The sequence below is a fragment of the Trichechus manatus genome, unplaced genomic scaffold (genome assembly GCF_000243295.1).
Source record: "Trichechus manatus latirostris isolate Lorelei unplaced genomic scaffold, TriManLat1.0 scaffold00040, whole genome shotgun sequence".
Lineage (NCBI taxonomy): Eukaryota > Metazoa > Chordata > Mammalia > Sirenia > Trichechidae > Trichechus > Trichechus manatus.
Window position 1 is genome coordinate 11,195,874 of NW_004443976.1, and position 20,151 is coordinate 11,216,024.

The 20,151-nt window shown below is 41.1% G+C and overlaps 1 protein-coding gene across 1 annotated transcript in view; it reads right to left on the reverse strand.

Annotated features, from left to right (window-relative positions):
- The window catches only part of ODF4 (outer dense fiber of sperm tails 4), a 33,499-nt gene extending 14,936 nt beyond the window's left edge, over window positions 1–18,563 (reverse strand). Inside the window, exons 1-3 of the mRNA XM_012555454.1 lie at window positions 18,317–18,563; window positions 14,469–14,603; window positions 14,085–14,275 (exon numbers count right to left, since the gene is read on the reverse strand). Coding sequence (XP_012410908.1) covers window positions 14,085–14,275; window positions 14,469–14,603; window positions 18,317–18,563 — 573 coding nt within the window. The remainder of the gene's footprint in view (window positions 1–14,084; window positions 14,276–14,468; window positions 14,604–18,316) is intronic.
- Between the last annotated feature and the right edge of the window lie 1,588 nt (window positions 18,564–20,151).

Sequence of the window (20,151 nt, forward strand, 5' to 3'; positions counted from 1 at the left end):
AACCCTCTGTTGTGATCCTGGTCAGAGCAGTCAGTGGTGGTAGCCGGGCACCATCTAGCTGTACTGGACTCAGTCCGGTGGAGGCCTTGGTAGCTGTGGTTAAAGGGAAAGGATTTTTTTAACGTGATTTACAGGGCTTCCTGTCTGTTTTATGGAAGTTTTATAGAAATTGATTTGAAACCTGAGAGACTTTTAAATATGAAAGAGTAAGAACCCTCCCAAGACTCTGTCATTCAAAAAGTTAACAGATGGCAGAACAGGTTTGCCTTAGAATCTTCTGAATTCTGTCCAAAATTTTATCCCTTTCAGCTTATTGAACTTCGTTTCTCTTTTAGTTTCTGGTTCCTCTTTATTATCTTGGCACTAATCTTTGTTTACCCAGGTTCTGAAATTTTTAACCCCAGAGTTAATTACCCCCATGGTCAGGTCTACTGTGTTTTCCAAGCAAACAAAGTGGGCAGGAAATATGAGCTTCCTGAGTCAGTTGGCCTCTGTTTTACTATGAGACTTTGCCTCTTAGAAGTTTGTTTTTCCTTATGCCTACTTTTGTTATTTGTAATGGATTTATTATTTCATGCTGTTGTTTGGATTTGATTAGATTTTACTTTTTTCATTTAAAAATGGTCCTGATATTTTGCTTTTTGCTTCCCCAAGCCTCCTTTGTAAAATCCTGTTGTTTTATTTAATTTGAACTGCTACATCCTTTCTGTTGACAACCTCCTTACCCGGAATGACTTCTCTACACCTGAAATTTGGCATAGGATTTATTTTCACTTTTAGGCACCTCCTTAGACTTTAGAGGGTGAGTGATTTGCAGATGATGAGCTCTTGTGAGCCTTTCCTCTTTGGGCTTTGCACAGATGGGTTACTCCCAACTTCAATGAGACATTCGGTGGCCAAATGTTTGCCTCTCCTCACTCAACCCCAGCACTGTGAGTGCTGTTCTTCAGGGGACATCATCTCTCTTTATACCTGTCTTCCTCCTGATTGCAGTGACAGGAATCCTGGGAAATGGTTGCCTTAAATGTAGGCACCACTCGATCTTGCTTTAGCCCATAACCCAAATCACCAGTAATAATACTACTGCCTTCCAATCCTGACACATTGCCTCTCTGCCCAAAACAGAGTAGAGGGAACCACTCCAGACACCTGAAAGCTGCCACCCTCTTCCTCTCCAGAGGCAAGTGCTCTCTGTAACAGGGAGAGAGCCTCCCTGAAATATACTCAGTCTTGGCTTTTCCTTTTCCATGTCTCCTTACCACACCCCCCTTCTACCCTATCAATGTCATTCATTTACTCAACATTTTAAAGCACCTACTGTGTCTCAAAGGAGCCCGGGGCGGGGTGGGGCACAGTGATTAAGCACTTGGCTTCTAACCGAAAGTTTGGCAGTTCGAACCCACCAGCTGCTCCACAGGAGAAAGATGTGGCAGTCTGCTTCCATAAACATTACAGCCTTAGGAACCCTATGAGGCACTTCTACTGTGTCCTATAGGGTCATTATGAGTCAGCAACAACTCAAGGGCAAAGGGTTTAGTTTTTTGTTTTTTTAGGGGGGTGCTATGTGTCAGACATTGTGCTGGTCCTTGGAGGAACCAGCAAGTAAATGATCATGGTGAAGAGTACTAACTGCTGAGATAAAGGCACAAAGCAAAGAGCTCTAAGTCTATAAAAGGGAGCACTCAGTGAGAGCTCTGCACAGAGGTAACTTAAACTGAGTTTTGAAGGATCATTTGCAGTTTACCAGTAAACATTTTCCTTTCTGCCTACTTTGTAGTAGAAGACTTATCGTAGGGGAAATAGAATTGGCAGGATCTTCACTGGAGAAACCTGGCTAACTTTAATCAAGTGATCAAAGTTAACCTCCGTTTTGGTATAAATGCTAGAGCCTCCTGACATGATGCACTGAGAAGAACACAATGTCATATCTGTGATATTTCTGCCAACAGTGCATTATCTGAATCTCATTATGAAGCAACATCAGACAAACTCAGACTGAGCAGCATTCTGCCAAAAAAATGTTGGTTCTTGAAAAGATCAACAATGTCAACAAACCTTTAGATAGACTGGCCAAGAAAAAGAGAGGAAAGACTCAAATTACTTGCAAATAGTTTTAGCCAACTATGCGGTCTGAGGCAACACAGTCCAGTCCACAAGACTACCCTTACTTCTGACACCAATTGCAAGTTTGGGGAATTCCCAAAACCACTGTCAGTTTTGATGTCCAGGCATGGACCAATGACTTGAAATTTGCCTCCAAAATTGGAGGGTGCTGAGAGACCAAAGAAAGAGGTGGGCAACTCTAGTGTGGCAGCAAAGGAGTCTTTATTAGGAAGATTTACATACCTAGGCAGTGGTCTCTGGTGGCAGGAGGACCAAAGCAGATCTCTGCACCCAGCAGTAGGGGGCAGAAGTTTTATAGTGGTCAAAGACAAAGGTGGCTCCGAGCCAGAGAGTTACATAAGACTGCCTCAGCAAGGTCACATAACAGAGGCTTCAAAAACAGTAGTGAACTAACAGAAACAGCAATGAAGTAGTGGAAAGTGTGAGGGCAGCCATATTCGGCCTTGCAAAGCCTCTTTTCCCATAATAATTCGCTAGAAGGACTCCCAGAACTCATTGAAAGCTGTTATACTCACAGCTGTGGTTTATTACAGGGAAAGGTTACAAATTAAAACCAGCCAAGGGAAGAGACAAATAGGGCAGAGTCCAGGAAAAGCCCCAAATGCAGAGCTTCTGTTGTCCTCTCCCAATGGAGTCCCGGACAGCATTACTTTCCTAGAATTAATATATGACAACGTTCATGGAGTATTGCCAACCAGAGGAACTCAGCTGAGTCTTGGTGTCCAGAGTTTTTACTAGGGCTCAATCACATATTGCCTGCATAGTTGACCTATAATCTCCAGCCCCTCTGGAGGTAGAACTAATACTGCATGGCCCAAAGCCCTCATCATAAATCACATTGTTAAACTATCTGGTGCTGGCCAAGGCCCCTAGGCAAACAAAAACATTCTAGTGGCCTAAAGATCACTTCCCAGTAGCTGAGGGAAAAGAGCAGAGCTCTCTTCTGGTAAGGTTAATTCTTCACTATACATTACTACAACCAAGAATGAAAGAAGGGACATTACTACCAACCTTACAGAAATAAAAAGGATCATGAGCCCTGGTGGTGCAGTGGTTAAGAGCTCAGGCTGCTAGTTAGGCAGGCATTTCAAATCCACTAGCCACTCCTTGGAAACCCTATGGGGCAGTTCTGCTCTGTCCTATAGGGTCACTATAATCAACTCGATGGCAACGGCTATAAGGGAATACTGTGAACAATTATATGCCAACAAATTAGATAACCTAGGTGAAATAGACAAATTCCTAGGAAGCTATAAACTACCAAAATTGGCTCAAGAAGCAATAGAAGATCTGAATTTCCCTATATCAAGTAAAGAGGTTAGTAAACAAAAAACTTCCCACAAAGAAAAGCCCAGGAGCAAATGGCTTCACTGGTGACTTCTACCAAATATGTATATATATTTTACTTTACATCAATCCTTCACAAATTCTTCTAAAAAATATAACAAGAGGAAACATTTCCCAACTCATTCTATGATACCAATATTATCCTGATAGCAAAACTAGACAAAGGCATCACAAGAAAAGGAAACCACAGACCAATATTCCTTATAAATATTGATGTAAAAATCCTCCACAAAATACTGGCAAACAAAAAACAGCAATGTATAAAAAGGATCGTACACCATGACCGAGTGAGATTTATTCCAGGGTTGCAAGGTTGGTTCAACCTACAAAAATTAATTAATACATTATATTAATACAATAAAGAATAAAGACAAAATAGAATAAAGATACAAACCACATTATCACTTCAATCGATGAAAAAAAAAAGGGTTTTGGAAAAACCAGTAGCACCCCTTTCATGACAAAAAACATTCAGTAACTAGAACTAGAAGGGAACTTCCTCAACCTGATAAAGAACATCTATGTAAACCAATTGTCTTAGTCATCTAGTGCTGCTATAACAGAAATACCACAAGCGGATGGCTTCAACAAACAGAAATTTATTTTCTCACAGTTTAGGAGGCTAGAAATCCGAATTGAGGGAGCTGGCTCTAGGGAAAGACTTTCTCTCTCTGTCAGCTCTGGAGGTCCTTGTCTCTTCTGAGCTTCTGCCCCTGGGCTATCTTCATGTGGCTTGGCATCTCTCTTCCCCCATCTCTGTTTCTCTTACTTGCTTGTTTAATCTCTTATATATCTCAAAAGAGATTGACTCCAGATACACCATACACTAACCCTATCTCATTAACATAACAAAGAGAACCCATTCCCAAATGGGATTATAACCACAGGCATAGAGGCTAGGATATACAACACATATTTTAGGGGGACACAATTCAATCAATAACTCCAATAGCTGATGTCATACTTAATGGTGAAAGACTGAACACTTTTCCCCTAAGATGACAAACAAAATAAGGATGTCCACTCTCACCACTTCTATTCAACATTATATTGCAGGGTCTAGCCAGGCAATTAAGCAAGAAAAAGAAATCCAGACTAAAAAGGAAAAAATAAGCTATCTCCATTTGCAAATGACATGATCTGGTGTATAGAAAACCTTAAGAAATCTGCAAAAAAATACTATGAGAGCTAGTAAATGAGTTCAGCAAGATTGCAGGATACAAGATGAATATATAAAAATCAATTGTATTTCTATACATTTCTATTCTATACATTCTATGCTAACCAAACCAAAAACCAAACCCATAGCTGTCGAGTCCATTCCAACTCATACTGACCCTATAAGACAGAGTAGAACTGCCCCAGAGAGTTTCCAAGGAGCAGCTGGTGGATTCAAACTGCTAGCCTTTTGGTTAGCAGCTGAACTCTTAACCACCGTGCTACCAGGGCTCCACATTCTATACTAGCAATAAAAAAATTAAAAATTAAAATTATTATTCCATTTACAATAGCATCAAAAAAAATAAAATACTTAGGAATATGTTTAACAAAAGGAGTACAAGACGTGTGCACTGAAAACTACAAAACATCATTGAAAGACGTTAAAGATTTAAATAAATGGAAAGATATCTCATGTTCATGGATTGAAAGACTTACTATTAAGATAGCAATACTCCCCAAAATAACCTATAGATTCAATGCAATGCATTTCAAATTCCCAGCTGCATTTTTTAATAAAAATTGACAAACTGATACTAAAATTCATATGGAAATTCAAGGGATCCTGAATAGTCAAAACAATTTTGAAAAAGAAGGGCAAATTTGGAGGACTCACGCTTCCCAATTTCAAAACTTACTGCAAAGCTACAATATTTCAAACAGTGTGGTACTGGTAGAAGGACAGGCTTATAGATAAATGAAATAGAATTGAGAGTCCAGAAATAAACTCATGCATTTATGGTCAATTCTTTACCAGGATGCCAAGACCTCTCAATGAGTAAAGAACAGTCTTTTCGACAATGATGCTGGTACAACTGGATACTCATATGTGTCATGGATTGAATTATGTCCCCCCAAAAATGTGTGTATCAATTTGGCTGGGTCATGATTCCCAGTATTGTATGATTGTGTACCATTTTGTAATCTGATGTGATTTCCTTATATGTTGTAAACTCTATCACTATGATGAAATGTTGGATTAGCAGCAGTTATACTGATGAGGTCTACAAGATTGGATAGTGTTTTAAGCCAATCTCTTTTGAGATATAAAAGAGAGAAGCGAACAGAGAGACATGGGAACCTCATACCATCAAGAAAGTAGTGCCGGGAGCAGAGTGCGTCCTTTGGACCTGAAGTTCCTGCACTGAGATACTCCCAGACCAAGGGAAGACTGATGACAAGGGCCTTCCTCCAGAGCCGACAGAGAAGAGAAAGCCTTCCCTTGGAGCTGACACCCTGAGTTTGGACTTGTAGCCTACTGGACTGTGACAGAATAAACTTCTCTTTGTTGAAGGCATCCACTTGTGGTATCTCTGTTATAGCAGCACTAGATGACTAAGACACTATGCAAAAGAAGGAAGTTGGACCACTACCCCACACCCTTACAAAAACTAACTCAAATTGGACCCAAGATCTAAATGTATGACCTAAAACTCTTAGAAGAAAACAGACGCAAATCTTTGTGACTTTGGGCTAAGCAATTCTTTCTTAGATATGACACCAAAAGCACAAGCAACCAAAGAATAGGTGGATAAATTGGACTTCATCAAAATTTAAAAAATTAAAAACTTTTATGCTTCAAAGGGCACCATCAAGAAACTTAAATGACAGCCCACAGAAAGGCAGAAATATTTGCAAATTATATATCTGATTAGGGACTAGTATCAGGATATATGAAGAACTCTTACAACTCAGCAATAAAAAGACAAACAACCCAATTAAAATATGGGCAAAAAATTTAAATAGATATTTCTCCAAAGAAGGTAGACAAATGGACAGCAAGCACATGAAAAGATGCTTAACATCATTAGGGAAATGTGAATCAAAATCACAATCAGATACCATGTTACACCAGTTGTCTTCGGGTCATCTCTAACTCATAGCAATCCTATATGTGTCAGAGTAGAGCTGTGCTGCATAGACCGTTCAATGGCTGATTTTTCTGAAGTAGATCACCAGGGCTTTCTTCTGAGGCACTGCTGGGTGGACTCAAACTTCCTACCTTTTGGTTAACAGCCAAGCACATTAACCATTTGCATCACCCAGGGACTCCTTATACTCACCAGGACAACTATAGTAAAAAAGATGGATAATAAGTGTTGGCAAGAATGTGGAGAAGTTGGAACCCTCATACATTGCTGGTAGGAAAACAGTTTAGCATTTCCTCAAAAGGTTAAACATAATGTTCCTATGTGGCCCAGCAAATCCACTCCTAGGTATATACCATAGAGAATTAAAAACATATGTTCATACAAAAAACTTGTACATGAATATTCATAGCAGCATCATTCACAATAGCTAAAATGTGGAAACAACTCAAATGTCCCTTAACTTGTGAGTGGATAAACAAACTGTGGTATTTACACTCAATTGAATATTATTCAGCCATGAAAAGTAATGAAGTATTGATACATGCTATGACATGGATGAACCTTGAAAATATTATGCTAAATGAAAGAAGCCAGATACAAAAGGTGATGTATTAGATGTTTTCATTTATATGCAATGCAATGTCCAGAACAGGCAAATTCATGAAGACAGAAAGTAGATTAGTAGTTTCTGGGGGTTGACGGAAAGGAGAGAGGAAATGACTGCTAATGGGTACCAAAAAACAAATCCATTGTCACCAAGTCGGTTCTGCCTCATGGCAACCCCATGTTTTGCAGATTGGAACTACTCCATAGAGTTTTCTTGGCTGTAAAATCTTTATGGAAGCAGATTGCCAGGCCTTTCTTCCACGGCACCACCGGGGGGTTTGAACTGTCAGCCTTTAGGTTAGTAGTTGAGCGCAAACCATTTGCACTACCCACAGACCTTGCCAATGGGTACAGGGTTTCTTTTTAGGGTGATGAAAATGTTCTGGAACTGGATAGTGGTGATGGTCGCACAACCTTAAAGCTGCTAAATTGTACACATTATAATGGTGAGTTTTATAGTATATGAATTATATCCCTAAATTACTTACTTTCTTACCAAGCCATGGAGACTCACTCCTGGGCAGAAATAGGACTGAGTCCTAATCAAGGAATTTTTTAAAATTTTCCAGCTGGATTTCAGAATTGCCATGGACCAGTGACTCCTCTATGCCTCTCATTTATCTCCTGCCCCTTTTAAACAGGCATATCTATAATGGTTATCCTATGATTGTCCCACCATTGTATTTTTGGTATGCAAAGGGCAGATAACTTGTCTCTTTGGTTCATAAGTATTCAGACTGGGAGGAACTGTACTTGACACCTGAAGAGCCTCTTGACAAAATTCTAAACTTTGAACCGACATTGTAATGGAATGAGACTTTTGGGGACTTAGTAGGAGTGCTTGTATTTTTTAAAATAGATTTTATGTTTTAGAGCAGTTTTAGATTTACAGAAAAATTATACAGAAAGTACAGAGAGTTCTTTCTCCCCTAAATACTATTTCTCCTATTATTAACATCTTGCATCGATATGGTACATTTGTTACAATTGATGAACCAATATTGGTATGTTATTATTAACTAAAGTCCATTAGGGTTCACTCTTTGTGTTCTACAGTCCTTTGGGTTTTGACAAATGCATAAGGTCATGTGTCCACCATTACAGTATCATATAGGACAGCTTCATTGCCCTAAAAATTCCCTGTGCTCCACCTGTTCATCCCTCCCTCCCTCCTCCTGAACCCTTGGCAACCACTGGTCTTTTTACTGCCTCTATAGTTTTGCTTTTTCCAGAATGGCATATAGTTGGATCATACAGTATGTTGCCTTTTCAGACTGACTTCTTTCACTTAGCAATAGGCATTTAAGTTTCCTCCATGTCTTTTCATGTTTTGATAGCTCATTTCTTTATATTACTGAATAATATTCCATTCTATGGATGTACTACAGTTTATCCATTTACCTATTGAAGGGCATTTTGGTTGCTTCCAATCTTTTGCAATTATGAGTAAAATTGCTATAAACATTCACGTGCAGGTTTTTATGTAGACACACATTTTCAACTCATTTGAGTAGATACCTAGGAGCACAATTGCGATCATATGATCAGTCTATGTTTAGCTTTGTAAGAAACTGCCAGACTGTCTTCCAAAACAGCTGTAGCATTTTGCATTCCCACCGGCAGTGAATGAGAGTTCCTGTTGCTCCACATCCTTACCAGCATTTGGTGTTGTCAGTGTTTTGGATCGTAGCCATTCTGATAGATATGTAGTGGCATCTCATTGTTTTAATTTGCAATTCCCTGATGACATATGATGTAGAGTACCTTTTCATATGCTTATTTTTCATGTGTATATCTTTTTTGGTGAGGTGTCTGTTCATACCTTTTGCCCATTTTTAATTGGGTTGTTCGGTTATTGTAGAGTTTTAAGAGTTCTTTGTGTATTTTTGTACAAGTCCTTTATCAGTTATATGTTTTATAAATATTTTCTCCCAGTCTGTGGCTTGTCTTTTAACGGTCTTTTCACTCACTTAACTGTATCTTTTGCAGAGCAGAAGTTTATTTTATTGTGCTTTAGGTGAAAGTTTACAGAGCAAATTAGTTTCTCGTTCTAAAATTTATACACAAATTGTTTTGTGACATTGGTTGAATCCCTGCAATGTGTCAGCACTCTCCCCCCTTCCCTTTATACTCTGGGTTCCCCATGTCCATTCATCCAGTTTTCCTGTCCCTTTCTGCCTTCTCATCTTTGCTTTTGGACAGGTGTTGCCCATTTGGTCTCATATACTTGATTGAACTAAGAAGCACATTCCTTACAAGTGTTATTGTTTGTTTTATAGGCCTGTCTAACCTTTGGCTGAAAGGTGGACTTTGGGAGTAGCTTCATTTCTGAGTTAGCAAGGTCCAGGGGCCTTAGTCTTGGGGATTCCTCCAGTCTCGGTCAGACCAGTAAGTCTGGTCTTTTTCTGTGAATTTTAATTTTGTTCTACATTTTTCTCCCACTCTGTCTGGGACCCTGTATTGTGATCCCTGTCAGAGTCGTGGTGGTGGTAGCCAGGCACCATCTAGTTCTGGGCTCAGGCTGGTGGAGGCTTTGGTTCATGTGGTTCATTAGTCCTTTGGAAGAATATTTTCTTGTGTCTTTGGTTTTCTTCATTCTCCTTTGCTTTGGACAGGATGGGACAAATAGATGTATCTTAGATGGTCACTCGCAAGGTTTTAAGACCCCAGATGCTACTCATCAAAGCAGGATGTAGAACACTTTCTTTATGAACTATATTATGTCTGTTGAGCTAGATGTCCCCTGAGACCATGGTCTCCAGCCCTCCGCCCCAGTAACTCAGTCCCTCAAGGTGTTTGGATGTGTCTAGGAAGCTTCTATGACTTTGCCTTGGTCTAGTTGTGCTGACTTCCCCTATATTGTGTTGTTCCCTTCACCAAAGTTAGCAATTTCCCCTCCCTACCCCTCGCCTCCCTCGTAACCATCAAAGATTATTTTTTCTGTATGTAAACCTTTTCTTGGGTTTTTATAATAGTGGTCTCATACAATATTTGTCCTTTTGTGATTGACTTAATTCACTCCAGATTCATCCATATTGTGAGATGTTTTGCAGATTTATCATCGTTCTTTATCGTTGTATTCCGTTGTGTGTATGTGCCATAGTTTGTTTATCCATTCATCTGTTGATAGGCACTTAGGTTGTTTCCATCTTTTTGCTGTTGTGAACAATGCTGCAATGAACATGAAATGTGCGTATGTCTATTCTTATGATGGCTCTTATTTCTCTAGGATATATTCCTAGAAGTGGGATTGCTGGATTGTATGGTATTTCTATTTCTAGATTTTTAAGGAGGTCTTATATCATTTTCCATAGTGATTATAGCATTTTACATTCCCATCAGCAGTGCATAAGAGTTCCAGTCAACCTCGCCAACATTTGTTATTTTCTGTTTTATGATTATTATTGGTGCCAGTAATGTCGGGGTGAGGTAGTATCTCATTGCAGTTTTGATTTGCCTTTCTCTAATGGATAATGATCGTATTTCCTCATGTGTCTCTTAGCTGCCTGAATGTCTTCTTTGGTGAAGTGTCTGCTCTTATCCTTTGTCCATTTTTAATTGAGTTACTTGTCTTTTTGTTATTGAGGTATTCCACAGATTTTAGAGATCAGACCCTTGACGGATATGCCATAGCCAGTTTTTTCCCCCAGTTTGTAGGTTCTCTTTTTATTCATTTGGTGAAGTTGTTTGATGAGCATAAGTGTTTAATTTTGAGGAGCTCCCAGTTATCTAGTTTATCTTCTGGTGTTTGTGTATTGTTAGTTATGGTTTGTACTGTAGTTATGCCATGTATTAGGGCGCCTAGTGTTGTCCCTATTTTTTCTTCCATGATCGTTATAATTTTAGGTTTTATATTTAGTTCTTTGATCCATTTTGAGTTAATTTTTTGTGTATGGTGTGAAGTATGGGTCCTGTTTCATTTTTTTACAGATGGAAATCCAGTTTTGCCAGCACCATTTGTTAAACAGACTGTCTTTTCCCTCCATTTAATGGACTTTGGTCCTTTTCAAAGATTAGCTGACCATTAAGTGGATGGATTTATGTCTGGGTTTTCAGTTCTGTTCCATTGGTCTATGTGTCTGTCGTTGTACGAGTAGCAGGCTGCTTTGACTACCTTGGCTATATAATAGGTTCTGAGATTATGTAGTTTGAGGTTTCCTGCTTTGTTCTTTTTCTTCAATAATTTGTTCCCTAACTGGGGCCGGAGCAGAAGTTTTTAATTTTAATGAAGTCTAACTTACCAATTCTTCTTTTATGAATCATGCTTTTGGTGTTTTATCTAAAAGTCATCACCAAACCCAAGGCAAGTTAGATTTTCTCCTAGGTTATCTTCTAGGGAGCCCTGGTGGTACAGTGGTTAAAAGCTCGGCTGCTAACCAAAAGGACGGCAGTTTGAATCCACCAATTGCTCCTTAGAAACCCTATGGGGCAGTTCTACTCTGTCCTATAGGATCGCTATGGGTCAAAATTGACTCAACAGCAATGATTTTTTTTTTCATCTTCTAGAAGCTGTATAGTTTATTTTGCACCTTACATTTATATCTAAGATCCATTTTGAACTGATTTTTGTGAAATATGTAACATTTGTGTCTAGATTAATTTTTTGTATGTGGATGTACAGTTGTTCAAGTAATTATACTGCACATGTGGGAGGAGGGCAAATAGTTTTTAGCTAGAGGGCTGACTGTAATGGTTTAAAAATATACCTCCAAATTCTTTAATGGCATCCCTTCAAGAGATGGATCTTAATACCCCTTCCGTTGAGTGTGGAATGAACTTAGTGACTTTCTTCCACCAAATAAAATATGGTAGAAGTGACAGCGTATTTCTTCTAAGACTAGGTCATAAAAAACACTGAAGCTTCCTCCTCATTGCTCTCTTAGATCACTCACTCTAGGGGAAGTTAGCTCTATAGAACACTCAAGCAGCCCATGAAGAGGCCCATATGCCGAGGAACTAAGGCTTTCTGCCACAGTTATATGAGTGAATCATCTTGGAAGCAGATCCTCCAGCCCCAGTTGAGCCTTCATATGACTGCAGCCCCAGCTAACATCTTAACTGTAACCTCATGACAGACCCTGAGCCAGAACCATTCAGCTAAGCTGTTCCCAGATTCCTGTCCATCAGAAACTGTGTGAAATAATAAATGTTTATTATTTTAAGCTACTAAGTTTGGAGTAATTTGTTATCCAGAAACAGATAACTCATACACCAGATCTTTATCAAAAGGAGGAAATTATATACAGACAGTATATAATTTATTTGTTACCTGCCTAGCCTCTGTAGGCATTTGAGTTTGTGGCTCCTGTAAAATAATCACAAGGTCACTTTCTTCCATTAGATTTCATACACATACATCTCTAAGGCAAGCCTCATAACATCCCTTTATTTGGTATCCCTTCCCCTAGGATGACTAATTCAATAAGCCCTCCAATAAATCCTTGTTAGTTACCAGGAGGAGAAGTACAATGGAGACACAAAGTAGAGACTTGTGGAGTGTCTGTTCTACTCAATTTCCCAGCCTCTATATTAGGTTCTTTGGAGCCCTGGTGGCCCAGTTATTAAGAGCTCAGCTGCTAACCAAAAGGTTGGCAGTTCGAATCTACCAGCAGCTCCTTGGAAACCCTATGGGGCAGCTCTACTCTCTCCTATAAGGGTCGCTATGAGTCGGAATCAACTCGACAGCAATGGGTTTGGTTTTCTGGTATATTAGATTCTTTGCTCACAATATTTGTTTGGAACTAGGTAAGAAATTCACAACTTCTGATCAAGTATGATAAGAGTAACAATCCTAAAAGGGGCCCAAATCAAATAGAAATTAATCATATATATTAGGTTGAACCGTACGAAATTGCCAATATTTAACTGCTAAAACAGCAGTGCCATACGGGTCAATCTAATAATTTTTTTTTTAACATATCCAGTCCACTCCCAATTTTTCCCTGCACTCCTCTAGCAGGCTAGCATTGTGACTCCAGCTGGATGGATATTATATGACAAAGATCAATCGTTGGTGCCTTCCTGGGAGATGGGCCTCTCTGTGCAAGATGTCTGAATCTCAACAGGCAAGGTCAGTGCTGCCCAAGCCAGCTTCTGTGTGTCTTTGTGAGATTGAGTTTATAACCCAAATGTGCAGCTTGTCTTTTGGTCTTAGGGTTTGACCTTAATCCTTTCCTTTCTTGTCATGTTTGATTCCCACTGTTGGAGGGTGAGGGACAAGAGAGGTTTAGGTGGAGAGCTTCAGCAGCCAGGGGCAGTGAGGTGATGGCAGTATCCAGGCACAGGGCTGGACACAGAGGGTGGAATTGCTGTCTAGGACACACACCTGGGCTGACCACCATGGCGATAAAGCCATACCACCTACTGTGCTCTTAGTTTTTAACCTGCCTCTTATTCTGGGTCCATTTTGCTTTTGATTCTTCACTGTGAAAAAACCAACAAGTTCCTACGTGATATCACTGCCCTGGTCAGCTACGACTCCCCCCATTCACTAACTAACAAATACTGGGGTGGGATAACACAAAGCAGAAAGCGGCTTAGCTCTAGAGAGGCGTTTGCTTGTGTCCAAGTGTACTGTAGCAGAGGTTTGGCAGGTTTAGGGACCAAAGGGTGCCAAAGACTCCTAGACAGGGGGAATTGGGAAACCAGCTTGTTCTTTCTTGCCTCCTACCTCCCCCCACCCCCACCAAATTCCAGTTCACCTCAATAACTGCCAGACATGACAAAGAAGAGACAGACAATGTATTCCACATCACCCAAGCCGGAGGCAAGGCAGGAACAAGGAAGAGGAGTGCAAGCTGGTCTGAAGTCCTTCCCTTGCTGATTCCCTCCACTGATGAGAGGGCATCCTATTCACGGGTTGGGGAAGGGTGAGGAGAGGGATTCAGACGAATGGACAGAACCTGGTGCCTAGGATACCTCAGAAGAGGTTACAGAGACGTCTTCTTTTTTCTTGGGGTTCGAGGCTTCCATCTGGCTGCCAGTGATCTCTGTGTTCTCACTCAAGGAGTCTTTGACTGAGCCGAAACTGCTACTGCATGGCACGGTGTCAAAGGGATGCGTCAGAACCAGATTCCCGAATTTTTTTTGGTTGAAGTAGCAAAGAACCGCTAGGAAAGGATACAGAATGGGAGAGAGGAAAGTTGGAGAGTGGGAGGGAAAGTGACAAGCAGGGTGAGGCCAAAGGGAAGACAAGTCCCTAAGAACCTATCCCTGGGGATTGACACCCACCTCCCTCCACACGTTCTCTGCTCTGACCCACCCATGTCCCCTTCTCCCCCCAGGACCCTCCTGGTCACTTACCACAGGTAACATATAGGAAAAACACCAGCCAACCAATGAAGTAGCTCCAGCCAATGGGGATTGATAAATTCCTCTTCCACTCAAAGATCCAGAGGTTAATTGGGAACAACATGAGGGTGAAGAAAATGAAGGTGACTGGGAGACAGGAAGTAGAGAGGTCTCATTCTCATCCAAGAATCCCACAGGGACTCTTCCTCATCTGCTGAGCTACAGCTACAAACCACAACTCCCATCACCACACATAGAGTCATGGCCCCAGAGGTTCATGGGAACCAGCCCCTCTCCCTCCCCTTCTCAAGATGCTGGGAAATGATGTATCACAACTCTCAGCCAACAACTGCTAGTTCTGTTCTCCCGCCACCCACAAAACCCCTAAGAAGGGAAAAGGGAGAAGTGTCCAGGAAGGAGTGGGTTAGGAGAAATTAAGGACCTTTTCCAGAGCTAGGGGGCACCTTCACAGAAGCTCATGATGGTCCCAATCCAGCCAAAGGAAGGCAATCTCTGAAGACCAGGCAAGTATTGCAGGTGCAACCAGAGAGTGAGAACAAAGCCCAGCCCAAGGGCCAAGCAGAAGCTTATTTTGGCGACCCCATAGAGTGGCTGACTTGTCCATTGCTTAAAAGACTCTGGGGGGAATGAAAAACAGAATGAATTAAGGAGTCACAAAAAAGGAAATGTAATCAGATGAGCAAATATGAGAAAATGTTCAGGCTCATTAATAACCAAAGATATGCAAATTTGAAACAACAATGAACTATCACTTTCACTTATTAAATAAGCAAAGATTCTTGACATTGAGATTGTTTGATAATACCAACCATATGAAAAAGAATACCTCAGTAGAAAAAAATGGACAGAGGACTTGAACTGAAATTCTCAAAAGAAGAAATACATACGTCCAATAAACATATGCAACTCAACACAAAGATGCGCAAATTAAATGAGTTTTTTTTTAAATTTATCAGATTAGCAAAGATAAAACTAAATTGATGATACCGAGTGTAGGAGAGGTGCTCTCACATATTGCTGGTGGGCAGCACTTCTGATAAGTAATTTGGCACAATGTATCCAAAAAATCCAAATTGTTAAGGCCCTGTGACCCAGCAATGCTACTTAGAAATTATGTTAAGAAAATAATCAGAGATGTACACCAAAATCTATGTACAGGGATCTTCTTTGCAGAGATATTTATATATCCAATAAGAGGTTTGTTAAATAAATTATTGTTATCGTTAGCTGTCGTCAAGTCCGACCCAACTCATGGTGACCCCAAGCACAATGGGATCAGACCACTGTGATCCATAGGCTTTTCCTTGGCTGATTTTCAGAAGTAGATCACCAGGCCTTTCTTCCTAATCCATTTTAGACTGGAAGCGCTACTGAAACCTGTTCAGTATCACAGCAACACAAAAGCCTCCACCAACAAATGAGTGGTGGCTGAGGTGCAAATTATAGTATAAGCCATACACTAGATTATCATTAAAAATGGTAATATGATAGATGCTTATCTCCAAATAGAATTTCCCTGGGAAGAAACTGGTAGTGGTGGTGGCCTCTGGGGAGGGAGACTGAAAGAGGAGATACGAGACTAACTTCACTATATAATCTTTTGTAGTTTTTAAATTTTTCACTCCGTTCATATACTACCTAATCAAATAAATTTTAAAACTTAGTGATGTTATAGAAGAATTATTTAATGACACGAGTAAATGCTTACAACTGAAAAGTGGAGTTTGCAAAATAGAATAAATAGAAAGATTGCAATTTTTAAAAATATATATAAATGCACAAAAATCATATACACTTACATAGGGTATAAATATATATAAATATTTAAACATAAATATATAGTAAAGCACTGGGAAGTAAATCCATTACAATGTCAACAGTGATTATATCCATGTGGGGAAATTTTAGGTGATTTTTTTTCTTAAATTTTTCTCGTAATAACTGTGTGACTTTTTACTCAGAAAAAAGAAACCTATATATTTAAAGTTGACAGTCATTGCTGGCAAAGGTACAATGAAACACACCTTCTCACACATTGTTAGTAGAGGTGAAAATTGCTATAATACTTTTTGAAATCAATATGGAAAGTTTTAGTAAGAACTTTAAAATATTTACTCTCTTCAGTTCAGTAAACCCACTTTGGGAATCTTCCCTAAAGAATTCATACTAAATACAGAAAAAGCTTTATAATGAACAAGCTTTATCAGCCCTTTTTTTTTTTTCAACTATGAAATTGGAAATAAATTTTCCAAGAATAGGGAAATAAAATAGTCAAGTTAAAGATGATGAATCTATAAAATTGAATATTATTGTCATTTATAATGAAGAAATGTTTATTACGTATTATAAAGTCAATTTTAAAAGAAATGAAATTGTTTATGAAGAATGAGTACAACTATGCAAAAAAGCATTCAAAACTTGTTCAATTAAAATAAAAAAAAAACCTGGAAAAAACTGAGTGTGCATCAAACTGTTACTAGTAGCTGTCTTTGTGTAGTACCATACACCAAGGTGCTAACATGAGTTTTGGAGCCAGACACAACAGAGTTATAATTCTAAACCTGCCATCATTAGGTTGATCCATATGAAGTTGCTCCTTTTGTAGGGGAAAAGCAGTCAATAGTGGCAATTTCATTTGGTTCAACCTAATAGCTTGATAGCCCTGATCAAGGTACTTAATCTGAGTCTCAGTTTTCTCATCTGTAATATAAGGATAATTATCCCTATCTCTTAGGGTTGACTGGGGATTAAACTGGACAAATAGAGTAAGTGCAATATGATACCTTTGTTCCCCCACATTTATTGTAATAAGGATGTATTACTTTCATAACAGGAGAAAACAATAGCTGTGTAACTTTATTTATTGTTTTACAACATTAAGGAGAGTGAAGAAATGGCAATGGGGATCAAAAGCTCTGATTTTCCAAAGCTCTCATTTTTCAAATTCATGGTGATCCCATGTATGTCAGAGTATAACTATGCTCCATAGGGTTTTCAATGGTTGATTCTTCAGAAGTAGATCACCAGGCCTTTCTTCCAAGGCACCTCTGGGTGGACTCGAACCTCCAACCTTTCAGTTAGCAGCTGAGTGTGTTAACTTTTTGCACCACCCCAGGGGAAAAGGAAGGAAGAGGGAACCCAAACTTGGAAAAAGGAAAAGCTCTCGGAGACCCAGAGCTGACCCAGAAAAGCAAGGCCTGAGGCAGAAGGGAAAGAAAGTGGCTGGGGCCAGGGCACTGGGGAGAGGATTCCAGGGACTCCTCTCAAAGTCTGAGTCTACAGGACTAGAAGAAGGAAACCCCTACCTCCTTGGGGCTCCTGGTTCTTCTCCAAGGAAAACTGAGGAATTATGGGGTTAATGGAGTCCCTGGGTGACTCAAAAACTAACCAAAAGATTGGCAGTTCTGAACGCACCAGAGGCCTTGGAAGAAAGGGCCTGGCGATCTGCTTCCCAAAGGTCACAGCCTTGAAAACCCTATAGGGCACAGTTCTACGAGGAAACACATGGGATCACTATGGGTCAGAATCCATTCGTCATCAACTGGTTTGGTGTTTTATTTTTTCACGTGCTGAAAGTCCACGCCCACACAACTTTTTGATAAGCACAGACTTGATCTGAGCCTTATTAAAAGCAGTTGACATTTTCCAATGAGTCAGGCAAACCTATTTGGCTGGGCTGGGGGAGGAGAAGTGATCCTTGGAGGTCTCACTGCCAGCAGAGCTATCTGGTGGGCCACGGGGTGGGGATGCCCAGAGGGAGGGGGCCAGGACCCCAGGAGGGCAGATCCAGAGGTTCTGGCAGGCTGGAGGCCCTGGATTGGGGCGGGGCTGGGCCTCACCTTTCCCGTGCTGCAGGGTGTAACAGCTCCTGGATTTGCAGATCTGCAGGAGCCCCATGGACATGATATGGGCCTTGGTGTGGATTCTGGCACTGACATTCGCCGGCCAACGCTGATAGAAGCGGCTTCCAGAGAGGTACAGCCATTTCTTGGAGAAGACCATCACAAGCAGCAGGATGAAGGCGATCAGGCTGAGCTCTGAGGCCAGCACCTGCGATATCCAGCTGGAGCTAGATGTCCATCGCATGGGCAGTATGAAGTCCTGGCGGTGGGCCGTGGCCAACTGCCTGTTACTGTCAGAGGTGGAGACCAGAACCTCCTCTCTTGTCCCAGCCTCCCTTCTACTCCATGTGGCTTCCCAGCCCTCCCCTTCCTTCCCAGGCCTCTGCTGCTCACCCCTTTCTCCTCCTGACCTACGAAGTTCATCCCAAAGGCCCCTGCTCCCTTCTGGAGAAAGCCTTGTCTCCCTTTCTATCGTCCACCACATCTCCCCGTTCCCTTGCAGGCTCAGTTGTCCCGCATCTTTTAAATATTTTCATCGGGTAGAATAGTTGCCATCATAGGGCCTGGAGTCTGGCACCTTATTAGGCACCTGAGCACCTGATCCAGGGAAAGGCCCCCAACCCACTCACAGGACAGAGCCCCTAACTGTCATGGAATATTCTTGGAGGCAGTGAGATGGGGGTGGGGGCCCATGGCCCTTCACCTTCAACTCCAACTCTTCTGCTCCTTCAGGCCCCAGCTCGGAACTGTGGATCTGATGCCTCCCTTCTTCAGCTATTGGCCTCCCTTTGCTAAGAACAATGGTCTCCGAGAGTCCCCTTCTCTCTTCCCATTTCCTCCTCTGCCCTAACCCCCACCCCAAGTGCTCACTATTGGGGAGGGAAAGGAAAAGGGGCTTATTCCCAGGAAAACACCCCTCCATTGCTCTTGGAGTCCCTGGATGGCACAAACAGTGAAGTGCTCTATTACTAACCTAAAGGTTGATGGTTTGAACCCACCCAGAGGCACCTAGGAAAAAAAGCCTGGAGATCTGCCTCCCGAAGGTCGCAGCCTTAAAAACCCTAAGGAGCGCAATTCTACTCTGCACACATGGGGTCTCCATGAGTAGAATTGACTCTACAGCAATTGGTTTGGTTTTGGTTTTCCCATTGCTCCTTGGAAATGTCTTCCAAATGTGTAATCAACCTCTCAGTACTTCCACCACCCTCCCTCCCCACTACTCACTTCTGCTCCACAGTCGCCAGTCCCTTCCCTCATCTCTTTGTTTCTGCTTCCCTCCACTTTTCTCAGCACCAGAAGGGGGAGTACACAGGATGAGGGGGTGTGAGGGTGTCAAACAGCCTGATATTTTTCCAACCTCCCTTTTAAGCTACAGGAAAATAAATCTGAGTCATCCATGATAGCCTGATGCTAGTGGCTTCTAGACATCAGCTAAAAAAATAAATCCAAACCCATGCAGTTGAGCCGATTCCAACTCATGGCGACTCCATGTGTAATAGAGCAGAACTGCTCCATAGGGTTTCCTGGGCTGTAATCTTCACGGAAGCAGATCGCCAGGCCTTTCTTCTTCAGCACTGATGGGTGGGTTCAAACTGCCAACTTTTAGGTTAGTAGTCGAGTGCAAACTGTTTGCACCACCCAGGAAGCCCAAATCTCAGCTAGCTCCCTAGAATTGTCATGAGAAAGCCTTTCAAATTTAGGATGTGAGTTTGAATTCCACAAAAGTTGGTTTACTTTAGGGAGACAGTGGTGCCTGTAGTTAAGAACGTAAGCTTTAGAATCCAACAGGCCCTGTTGTTAGGTATATCGAGCCAGTTCCAACTCATAGACAC